This window comes from Podarcis liolepis (genome assembly GCF_965112155.1).
Source record: "Podarcis liolepis genome assembly, chromosome: 15".
NCBI lineage: Eukaryota > Metazoa > Chordata > Lepidosauria > Squamata > Lacertidae > Podarcis > Podarcis liolepis.
This window is the reverse complement of record NC_139566.1, coordinates 18,188,312-18,200,493: the sequence shown is the minus strand read 5'-3', so window position 1 is coordinate 18,200,493 and position 12,182 is coordinate 18,188,312. Positions and strand designations below refer to the sequence as shown.

General features: G+C 45.3%; 2 protein-coding genes across 3 annotated transcripts in view; one reads left to right on the top strand and one right to left on the bottom strand.

The window, feature by feature from the left end:
• The window catches only part of TAF6L (TATA-box binding protein associated factor 6 like), an 84,753-nt gene that overhangs the window by 33,043 nt on the left and 39,528 nt on the right, over positions 1 to 12,182 (bottom strand). The window lies entirely within an intron of this gene.
• Positions 37 to 12,182, top strand: part of RNF115 (ring finger protein 115) — a 44,145-nt gene continuing 31,999 nt past the window's right edge. The window contains exons 1-2 of one of the 2 annotated variants that reach the window (XM_083478379.1): positions 114 to 326; positions 4,148 to 4,265. In XM_083478379.1, the coding sequence (XP_083334505.1) occupies positions 4,173 to 4,265 (93 nt within the window). In that variant the 5' untranslated portion in view covers positions 114 to 326; positions 4,148 to 4,172. Of the gene's footprint in view, positions 327 to 4,147; positions 4,266 to 12,182 lie in introns of both variants that reach the window. The other variant, XM_083478378.1, reaches the window with a different exon arrangement.

The window sequence follows — 12,182 nt, the reverse complement described above, 5'->3', positions numbered from 1 at the left end:
TTAAAAAAAAACTTCTCCTAGGTTTGCCGCTGCCAAGGCTTGGGAGGAGAAGGAAAAAGAGGGAAGTGAAGTGTGGAAGTGTGGCGGCTAGAGCGTCCCCTCGGCGTTCCACAGTGTTCCGCTCTAGGCCTCGAGTCCTCCGTGTGTTCTGTGGCGGCGGAGCGTTGCTGGTTCAGGAGGACTGACGGCAGCGGCGACGACGACGGCGGCGGCGGAGGGGGAGGGGAAGCAAAATGGCGGAGGCGTCGGCGGCTGCGGCGGCCGCCGTCTCCCAGCACCGCTTTTTCTGCCACAGCTGCAAGGGGGAAGTCAGCCCCAAACTGCCGGTAAGGGAGAGGCCGGGGCGGGTCTGTCTGAATATGCCCCCCCTTCCCTGTCTTTGAAATAACCACAGGCGGGCGGGGTGGGGGGAGGGGAGAGGGAGCGAGTTAGGTTAATTCGAGAGGGGGCCCAGGACTCCAGGGTCCATTCTTGGGACGGGGTGGGGAGGTGATGTTGCTGAGGCCAGGATTCCTGGGTTCATCCTTTGAAAAGTGGGGTGGGAAGATTCAGGCCAGGACTCCTGAGTCCATCTTTTGGAGGGGGAGGGGAAAGGGATTTGAGGCCAGGACTTGTTGCTTAATCTTTCTGACTGGGGGGTGTCTGGGTTCCTTGGGTCCTTTTCTCAGACTGATTGTGGAGCCTAAGGAGTTAACAACATGATCCTGTACCTTGTCATCTCAGGCCTAACCCTCATTGAATTCAACGAGACTAGACTCTGGGGGTCATGTTTATTCGATTTGCAGCATCTACGTAGTATGGTGGTTTTGTTTTTGTTTTTCTGAACACAGTCTCAGTGTTCTCCTGCCACAATATGAAAGGGCAGGGATCTGATTGGAAGGGTGGGGGCGGGGACAGGAGAGAGAAGGCCCCGTCCTACTTCCATTCACCACCAGTAATAGGAATGGTAAGGGATTTTAGGTTTTGAACCCCATATGTAACTTGAATCCAAGTGAAGTGGGTGGTGGGGTTCAGACAGACCACAAGGTCCTATTATCCTTTGCTCTCAAATGTATTGTGTGAGGGTGGTAGTGGTGGTAATAGATTTGTTATTGCTGCTACTACTACAAAAGAGAATTGGCTTCTGTTCCTTCCCACCTTGACCAACACCAAGGTCTGGAGAAGGCAAAAGTATATCTGGGGAACTTGTGCCCTGTGCTGAGGGTAGAGGGCAGAAGGAAATCAGGGCACAGACGACACTCAACTGTTAAGCCAAAATCACATATAGGCAAAACACATTGGGTTCAATGGTGGGTTCCTGGATGCCCACCGCCTTTTCACCTCTTTATTTATTTATTTTAAAACTGCTGAGCATGTAAAGCTGAAGTGGCAGGTTACCTGCATTATGTTGCCCATATACAGAGTTCTGAGGCTGAAAGTATGGGTGGAGGCTGCAAGGAGTTGTAGGGTTTGCTCATACCTGCACATCCCTTTCCCCCTTTCAGTGATCAGTTACACGACAGTGCAAGCCAGGGAATGGGGTCATTTTTCCTCCTGCCTCCAATATTATTTTCCTTTCTAAAAGAGTCATTGGGAAGTGCAACAGGAATGGTGGGTGAAACAAGGTGGGGGAAAATCTGGAGTTCTCCTGTGTCTATAAAGTGGGAGGCTGATGGAGAATGGTACGGCCCCATGGGTCCACCCACTGGAGCCAAGAGACAGAAGGGACCAATGTCACGGTTTTGACTCCACTTTAGGAAAGAACAGATAGTCATGGCAGCAAATGCAATTGCATTCCATAATCTTCTCAGTCCTCTTCAAAAGACAGGTAACTATCTTGTGGGGAGCGGGATGAGGGAAAGGGACATAAAAGTGGAACTATCACTCTTCCTCTAGGGAAGAATGAGAAGAGAAAGCAAAACAGAACATTGTTTATCTTGCCCCATCACAAGGGCAAGAGGTAGGCAGGGTTGGAAAGTCCCAGGCACCTGGTTACACAGAGATCTAAAAAGTAGTGCCAGCACTTGGGCATTTTAAATTACCGGTAGTTCCCCCTCTTCTTGGAAGGCAAATGCTTTTTTCTAAAAAAAGTAAATGCAAAAAAGGTCTACATCAAATTAAAAACCATTCCCTGATGAAGTCTTAGCTGTTCAGTTACAATATGCTCAAGCTTGGAATTTGGTGAGTGAATTTCTTAGCGTGGTTCTTGTATCTAGCCAACCTCTCAATCAGAATTGATGTTGTTCACTGATTTGATTTCCTGTGGTGATTGATAATTGCATGTAGGCAACCAGGCAATTCTCTATTCTTCCTTCTGGCCTGAAAAGGCTACTGATGCTCAAAGGTTAGATGGAAGGTAAAGAGTGCCTAGTGTGCAGCTGTGTTTAATCCAGCAGCCTGATCATTGTCTGCCTTCAAGCAAAAGTATCATCCCCCTGTGCTACTTTCAAAATGTAGCTGGGTCTTAACCAATATGTGGCTGCCTCCTTATGCAAGGTGAAGAACAGCTGCTGTTAGCAGTGGAGTCATTCCATTAACGCAGGATATCCATAGCTGTGTTGCAGGTTATCTATAGCTGTGTCCTGGCTTCTGGGAGTGTGGTGGAGAGACATCATGTGGGGTGTTCCTGTGAGCTTCTGTCTGCAGAATTGAGAGGCCAGCGCTTTGCTTTCCCAGTTGGCATGGTATGGGGGAGGAAGTGTCTAAACTCCGGTCTTGCAGGAAGATATTTAAAAGGTTGGCTTCAGTTTGGTAGAGCACAAACTTGTTTGGTTGTTTATTTGAAACATTTCTATGCCACATATGAAAAGAATTTTCATTGTGATTTCCAAAAGTGAAATAATACTTAAACAATTTAAAATGGAGAAATTGGTATCACAGAGAACAGGGTGGAAGGGTACAGCGCTCCTGGGCAATGAAAGCCCCCCAAACAATTAAATGTCTTCCAATTAAGGGTATTCCAGAGGGTAGTTGGCACCATGGAGAAAACCTGCTTCTCTATTGCCTCCAGATAACACTTTGCAGGTCATGGCACTCTCATAAGGCCTTCTCTGATTATCTACCAGGCCTGTATAGAGGAAGGAAGGCATTTTAGCACCAGAGACTCTGTTAAATGTACTGCATCACTGATGCATGCTGTGGGACCATGTTACAGAGACCCGTCTGTTTTGGATGCTTCCTTGGCTGCTGGACTCAATAAGCCTTGGGTTTCTGCCAGCTGCTTTTGACTGTAAAAACATGATCATGTCTGGTATCCTATAGTATGCTGTCAGTGGACTGTGTTTGCCTTCATGGATCATGAGTTGTGTAGACATGTTCTATAAATAATGGCTGTCAATAGGTTCTCCCCCAAGCCTCTGCAATGCAAATGGGCAGAATGCAAGATTTTTATGTGGGTGTTTGACGCAGATGAATATGACCCTCCTTTTTTGGGAGGATTGTAGACTGGGGGAGTTGCACTTCTTGGCAACCATTCTTAATAATCTCCTCCCTTGCACTGACAGGCCTGTCTGGCGGAATCCCTACAACTTCCACTGCAGGGGATGTAAATGTGTGGTGGCTTGTCGTTCAACCCCCAATTGTGCCATCTGCAAAATGGAAACGGTGCCCAGAGTTGGAAAAATCCCAAAAACTTTGTTGCCCACATATTTGCTTCTGAAAGCTTCTACCCACCCACCACATCCCAAGCATGATTGGCTCCTGAAAGTTTGTTGACAGCACCTACCACTATTGGCTGATAAACTCTTGGAATGTAGAATCTCTCCTTCTACCCCCTTCCAGTGCCTGCTTGTCTCGTTAGTAGGGAACTTTGTAAATCTGCACATAGGTCCATTTCTAATATGTTAAAGAAGGTGCTAGCCAGGCTCGACAAACCCCAGACCACCTGTCCTTCCAGAAAATTTCCACACTTTACCTCTCAGAAAGTGGGTACACCTTTGGAGGGTCAGGCAACCAGTAACATGATTCGGGCTCCAAAATGGTGGTTGTTTGTGGCCTGGATCTGGAATGCTTTTTCAGGCCTGTGTTATGGGTAGGAAGATGACAGTTCAGCAATCCTGGCAGCAACATCTGCCCTTCTGCCTTTGCTCTCACTGGTCTTTTGACACCTGAGAAATGGTGCCCATGTCTCTGGGGAATTCTCATAAAGACAGTCCCTCTCTATTTCCAGGAGGAATTGTTTGTTTTCTGAAATTATGTTAGCCTGCTGGGATCATGCATCTGCTTTTCTCCGGCCCTCTGCACCATCAAGGACGAAGCGGCTCAAGGACTTCTTTTCAAAACCAAGTGTACGTGGCACCTCGGTCCTCTTGCTCTTGTTGCAGATATCGGCGCCAACGGGTTCTTAATCTGTAAGCAAGGAATCGGCTCTGAGAGAGGCTTTCTGACTGTGTTTCTGATGGTGCTTTCAGAGATGGCAGAGCTTTTGCTTTCTAGACTCTTGCGTCTTGACTGTCTTGCTTGCCTAGGAGCGCTCTCCCTCTCCCTCCCACCTCCCCGATTTATGCTTGTCTCCCTTTTCTGCTGCTGACTTCGGCAGTTTCGCTGGGCTGTGTTTCAGCTGCCCTTTTGTTTCAGTGAAAAAATGCTGTCCCAAACCCCCTCATGCCTTGTGCTTTCCATAGCTGCAGTTCAGGATTTCCTGATGTCATTAATGCCTTTTTTTAATAGTGCTAGAATCTAAACTGGGCTAATCTCTGCAACACAAGCTTTAAATTGTGCTAGTGGAATGCATAACCTGAACATCTCAAAAGTTACTACTTGCATATAAATATATGCAAACCTGAACATCTCAAAAGTTACTACTTGCATATAAATATATGCAAACTTGTATACAGGTCACATAATGTGAGTGAGCTTGGTGGAACTTCCTTTTTTCTTAAGAGGATGTGTCTGCCTATGCTTAAGGGCTGAGCTAAAACTAGCCATGCAGTTTACTTTAGTTATTACCAACAAAGGTCTGCATTTCTTATAGTTCTTTGGAGCTTCCCATAATACTGCACCCCCTGCTCCCCTGTGAGTCGTGTTTTGCATCCAAGGCTTGGATGAGAAATTACCAAGAAAGCTTTAGATTATTTTATTTTTTACAGTTTTACAGTTATTTTATTTTTCACAGTTTTTTTTTCTTTCACTCTTTAAATGGAAAATTGTGAACAGTAAACCTGAAGCTGGAGTTGAAACCTGAAAACAGAGCGTTTAGAAGTGGCTCTTGGACTGGCGTGAAGAAGGAAGAACTACCTTGCATTCAGAGCTCTCCTCTTGACAGTAGTCTTCAGAGCCTCAAAGGCAATTTGCTCAGTATATTTGGTCAAATTCCCTCTTGACCTCAGTTCCCTTCTCTGTGAAATGGGGACATGAAAGACCTACTTCCCAAGGCGTGCTGAATGTGGGGGGTTGAACACGAGAATAACTTTCTGGACTAAATGAGAGCGAGGCCCGTGGCCACCTATTGTATCAACAACAGAGGCGATATTTGAAGTAGGCCATCTTTGCAGACAATCTCACACAGGCTGAGACAGAGTAGACCCAGGGCACCATGAACTAACAAGGTCTCCTGCACAGAGCCCTTAGAAATCAATCAGAGATGCATGCAGGAGAACATCTAGCAGTAATTGATTATGTTTGTCATGGGGCAGGGGAGAGTGGTATTTGGAGATAGCTGGGTTTTTGGTGGGGGAGGGAACTCTGCCCAGCACCAAATAATTGGGCATCAGTTCATTCCTCATTCCCTTCCCTTGAAAGAGTAATCTGCACAAGCAGTAATTTCTTTTTTTTAAGAGAGAAAGCACAGCTGCTGCAGCTGCTTCAGTCCTTCCCGGGCCCTCCCTCTTCACAAAACTGCTGTGAGGTTCTGCTTTTCACTAAGTCATGTTGTTAGATCCACTTGTTCTGTTGCTCTCCTTGTTGGGGGATGGCTGAATGTGGGCTGGTGTGATTATGGAGCTCATGCACCAGGAGGCTGAATAGCTGCATTCTCTAGCTGCTGTTTTGAATCAGGCTGTCTGCTGCAGGTGTGTGCTGCATGCCAAGAAAGGGTGGGGGGGTTTTGGGAGGGGGGCATTTTTAGATGTCTCATTCAAAACAGCACACGGGGGGTGCCGGGAGAACTCTGATACTGGCAACTAAGTCAATTTGCTGGAGGGGAAGTAAAATGGTGGTGAGAGAGAGCATCTTCCCAGTGAGGAAAAGATAAACAGATTGATGCTAGCTAGCTTACTTAGGAAAAGCTTCGTATTTCCTGTTTCTCTCTCTGTCAGGATTGTAAGCCCCTTTGGGCAGGGGCCTGTTTTGGTGCAAAAAGCAGGGGTAGTTAACAGGATACCCCCCCCCCAGATGTTGTGGACTGCATAAAAAGAGCCCTGCTGGATCAGGCCAAAGGGGGCCTATCTAGTCCAGTATCCTGTTCTCACATGTCCAGACCCAAACACAGCTCCCTACTGTGATTTCCAGAATCTGGTATTCAGAAGCATTACTGCCTCTGACTGTGGAGTCAGAGTATAACCATTGTGGCTAGTAGCCATTGGAGGTTTTAAGGCAGAGATTGGGTGGCCATCCGTCAGGAATTCTTTAGCTGCGTTACATCAGTTAGACTAGATGACCCTTGGCGTCTCTTCCAACTCTACAGTTCCGTGTTTTCATGTACAAAAAAGGTCTCTGCCTTCAAGAGCATACTGTCACATTTCTTTGTTGTTGTTGTTTCACAGTGTCGATTTACAACCGTACAGGTAGGAAGAAATGGAAATGGTGAAGGTACTAAAGAGGTAGTCACAAATAGGATAATGTTTAACTTGTGAGAATCTAACGTTGTTGCTTTCACTTTTGCCTGCAAGAGGAAGCTAGGAACTAGAAATATGAATTTCCATTGGAAGCAAATCCCAGAGGGATTAATCTTTTGCAGCAAATGCAAAAGCAGTGCTGTGGTATAATTTAATGGCTCACAACCACAAGTACTTAAGAAAGTGGCCATGTAATTGAGATACTTCTGAATTCTCAGGGTAAAGAATCTAGTTTTGGAAGACAGAGCCCCAAATGCCCAAGCACCTTGACTTTCTCTGCATCCTCACTAGCAAATGAGTGGCTTTCACACTGTTTGGGGAATGGAGAGTGTTCTTTATGAGAAGATGCGTAATGGCAGGTGAGCTTCCCTAGATGTTGGCTTTCCCAGTGTGGCCATTCTCCCATTGCATAGCACAGCTGTCTGTTGTTAACTGGTAACTTGCAGCATATTGCCAACTTCAGTGACCTCTAGATATTTTCAGCTATTACTCCAGTTATCCCTGCTGGCTGGGATTGATGGGACTCACAGCCCCAAACATCTGGAGGGCATCAAGTTGGAGGGGTTCTTCAGCAGAACATTCGCTTTGTGAAGGTTATGCAGCTTTCAAAATAATTGCTTTAGAGCCCTGGAATATTATGGGATGAGCCGCAAGTGGTGATGGTGTTCTCTTCCGCCGATTGTGGAGAGTCACCAGATACCTTTAAAGCAGGCGTCAGATGTCTCTTAGAAGCTGATTGGGTTTTGGTAACAGAATCGGTGACACCCCCCCCCCCAATAGATTTATTCATGTCATTCCTGATGGCGGTCCTGGCATTGTGCAACGTGAACAGTTGTGTGTCAAGGGGTGTGAATACAACTCATTGAGCAGCATCACCACTGTGTTGTTGAACCTGCAATGCGATATCCACGTGTGGTGCCGCCAATACAGCTGAAAGGCATGGTGGGTGAAATAAAGTGGTATGGGGGCTTCATTGTGTGACTGGACCCTGCTGATCATGTTTTGACATTATGGGTTCTGATACATCAGTAATAGGTGACAGCAAGTTTAAACAGCTAGCTGCAGCTATAGGGTCACAAAGATGTGCTTCAGTATAGCATTTAATTCACCAGTTATAGGACTGATTGAAGTTTTCAGTGCACTTGGGGTTTAGTCTCATGCGATTATGGAGGCAGAGTGGGTGTTGCACCTGGTTGAGTAATTATAAGATAGTATTCTTTGCAAAGAAGCACAAATAGCTCCATAAATACAGTTAGTGGGCACCTTTGCTTAACCTCTGGGGAGGGATGGGCAACCTGTTGCCTTCCTAGTGCTGCTTGACTCCAATTCCCAGCATCCCTTGATTATTGTCTATGTTGGCTGGAGCAGCTGGGAGTTGTAGTCCAAAACATCTGGAGGGCACCAGGTTGGTGCAGGTTTCTCTAGGGCAGTGGTTCTCAACCTTGGGTCCCCAGATGTTTTTGGCCTACAACTCCCATGATCCCTAGCTCACAGGATCAGTGGTCAAGGATGATGCGAGTTGTAGGCCAAAAACGTCTGGGGACACAAGGTTGAGAAAGGCTGCTCTAGGGTATCAGCAAATTTTCCTGATGCAAATTACATATGCAAATATCCTCATTTGCATGAGAAAATTTCCCACATTTCCCCCCATTCAATTCCCCCCCCCCAACCCCATATCACTGATCTTTTCTGTATCCCATACACACATTTTATCATTCTTTATTTTCCCTTTTAAATATCCTGTAAAAGTGCCTCCATTGGATTTTTCTCTCTCTTCCCCTCCATCCCAATCTTTAACATTTCTCATTTTCCCCAAATTTCATCTTCACAACAACCCTATTAGGCAAGTTAAGGCAAGGAGAAGCAACTGGCAAGGTTACAAGAAAGGGTTTTTGTAGGTACTGTAAAGCTGGAAAAAGATCAAGCCAAAGGAGCATGGGCTAGAGCAACACTTATGGCGAAAACGTATGATGTTTGTGACATTTCATTTAGAAAAGGCAGGTAATGGGTTGGAGGTGGACATGACTGGTGTGGAGAAAGTGGATAGGCTTTTCTTGCAATATGTCAACCCAGTAATGAGTAGGGTTATCCAGTGAACCTAAACAGTGGGAGATCCTGGACTAACAAGAGGAAATGTCCTTCACACTGTACAACATTTCAACTGTGGAAACCACTTCTGAAAGATGTTGTGAATACCACCAACTTGGGAGGCTTTAAATGGAGATTACACAAATTCATGAACGCTCTGGCTATCAGTGGCTACTAGTCATATGGCTGTTAATCTGGTGATCCAGTTGCCATTAGTGCACGCCATGCCAAATTCTGGCCGATCCACCAACATTCATTGGATTGCAAAAAACAAACAAACACCAGACTTCTGATTGTAACCGAAATGATTCACTTTCTGTATATAGATAATTTTATAGCATTATTAAATGATATAAAATGGAGTTTCCATATAGAAACGTGAATTTAGAGGTGTTAATACAAAATAAAATATTTGAAAAGAGCAACTTGTACATGTTTAAATCTAAAGTAACTTGGAGCAATTTGTCAAAACAAAAAAATTCCTTCCAGTAGCACCTTAAAGACCAACTAAGTTAGTTCTTGGTATGAGCTTTCGTGTATCTGAAGAAGTGTGCTTGCACACGAAAGCTCATACCAAGAACTAACTTAGTTGGTCTTTAAGGTGCTACTGGAAGGAATTTTTTTGTTTTGACTATGGCAGACCAACACGGCTACCTATCTGTAATTGGAGCAATTTGATATAACTTGCATATGAAGTCATAAGTGGCATTGACAAAGCAAGCAGTCATCATGAATAACAGAACTTCCAACTCCCTCCAGCCCATCTACAGTGGTACCTCGGGTTAAGTACTTAATTTGTTCTGGAGGTCCGTTCTTAACCTGAAACTGTTCTTAACCTGAAGCACCACTTTAGCTAATGGAGCCTCCTGCTGCTGCCGCGCCGCTGCAGCACGATTTCTGTTCTCATCCTGAAGCAAACTTCTTAACCTGAAGCACTATTTCTGGGTTAGCGGAGTCTGTAACCTGAAGCGTATGTAACCTGAAACATATGTAACCCGAGGTACCACTGTAGTTGTGAAACAAATCTAAGTTCCCTAGCATACTGGTTAACTAAAAATTTCTTGGTTGTCAGTCTTAAGGATGTAGGCTAGGCCTTGTAGCAGTCCTCAGATTGAGGAAAGCATGTGAACTGAGGCAGATTTGTATTTTATTTCTTTATTGCTCAAGGTGGTGTCCATTGTCCCCCCCCCCAATCTTATTTAATCCCTACAACAACCCTGTGAATAGGTTAGACTGGGAACCACTGACTGACCCCTGGTGAGCTTCATGGCTGACTGGGGAATTGAATCCTCGTCTACCATGTCCTTGTCTGACACTAACTCCTATACCAAGAAGAACAAAAAAACCCTTTTATATCAGTCAGCAATAGGACGAGTTTTCCATTAATTTTACTGTTCATGTAGGCAAACCCACATAAAACATAGACTATGAAATACCACAATCTGGGAGGTGGGGTGGGAGTGAGCAACTGGGACCCTGCTATATCAGCTGTTCCTCACACAGAGAACTTTGACATGCTTCCAGAGCTTTTGGTTTGCTAGAACCTGTTATGCTTTCGCTTTTGTTTGGACGTTGGGCTTGCTTTTCCTGTTAATCTTATCGTAAAGCCAAGGTCTCCAGCTAAAGCTGAAGATATCTGCACAAGGGTCCAAGCAACCTCTGCAGGAAAGACCCAGAGATAGCCTAGTATCGTCCACTTTGATCCATCATGGCTGCTCTGCGGTGTACATGAAACACACACATCCTGACTACTGGGTGTGATGGATACATGTGTAGGCCCAGCAGGGACCAGGTTAACAATGGCCATCCATTGCCTGCAGTATCAAAGGCAGCATACACCCTCCTCTTCCTTATTATTATTATTATTATTACATATTAAATTTGTATACAGCCCATCATCTGAAGATCACAGGGTGGTTCAGAACATAAAATTACAAAATGAGAACACAAAATAATTAATTAAATTTTTTTATATAGATGTTTTATGATGGCCTGTCTTTGTAATGCCTAATAAAGGTTTGGCAAAGAAGTAGAGAACAGAAAATACATAATAAAACAAAAACAAACCAATCCCCCCCCCACAAAAAAACCAACCACTTATAAATGGACATAGAATGTTAATCAGCTAAAGTCTTGGTTGAAGAGGAACGTTTTTGCCTGGCCCTTAAAGGTGTTTAATGCAGGCGCCAGCCAAACCTCCCTGGGGAGAGCATTCCACAAGACTTGTGTTGTCATCCTCTGGACCTCTCCTGGAGGGGAACATGAAAAAGGGCCTCAGATGATAATCACAGAATTTGGGTCAGTTCATATGGAGAACCAGTGTTCCTCTAAAATTGCACACGGGCCAGGAGGTGGGGAATCCAGATGGAAGTCAGATCAAGGACCAGGCCTTCCCCCTTTTCCTTGGTCCTTTCAGGTATCCCACCACCTTGCAGCTTCCTAGAAAATCTGGTCAGCTCTGAGGCTTGGAAAAAATGTTTGCTGTTGTGGATCAGTGTAGATTGGGTCACAGGATATCCTGAAGTGGTTTCCACTTTTGCAGGGACTGCCCTCTACAGTGTAGTTGGAGAATGTCTGATCTCCAGCCGTCACTGATGTTGCAATACCCGTTAGGCAAGGCTTTAATCGTGGGGTTGACACAGCCTGGCTCCCTGCGTCTAGATTTCAAATCTTCCTGATGAATCATAACTTGGCTGTGTTGTAAATAATAGCTCTGAGCCTTTCCCCTTGCTTGAGTACCAGCCAACAGTGTGGAATGTGGCTCTTTGTCCTGCTGGCTCATTATGATTGATTATTGGCTTACATCTTCACATCTCACTTCCTCCTGCTGTGCAAACCACAGTGGTGTAGGTGTGGTTCCCACGCTGTCACCCATCCAGGTACTGTCCGCACCCAGACCAGCTTAGCTTCAGGAAAGTGGTGGACTCAACCTGGACCAGAGCCTGCTAATGACAGGAAATACCCAAAGTTGAATATGCATGTATGGTTGACGTCTTTACCCAAAGTTGCCTCTGAGTGCTCTACCTCCAGTGGTTAGGTGGGTGGACACCAGAGGCAGGGCCTTTTTCAGTGGTGGCACTTTGTTTAACTCAATAGCCCACTTTGATGGCTTTTAGGCACCAGGTAGAAACTTACCAGGGCATTTGGTGGAAGTGATTGGACTTTCTGCTGTTGCCTCAGTTGGTCCTTTGTTTGAGTTCTGATTGTTTGTTTGTTTTCTTTTTGAAATGCTATTTTTTTATTTAGCAAAATATTGCTTGACTGTAAGACTAAAACCTCTCAGCTGTTTACAAGACATAGGGCACGTGTCACCTGATGAGTTCTGTCAGCAGAAGCCATGCA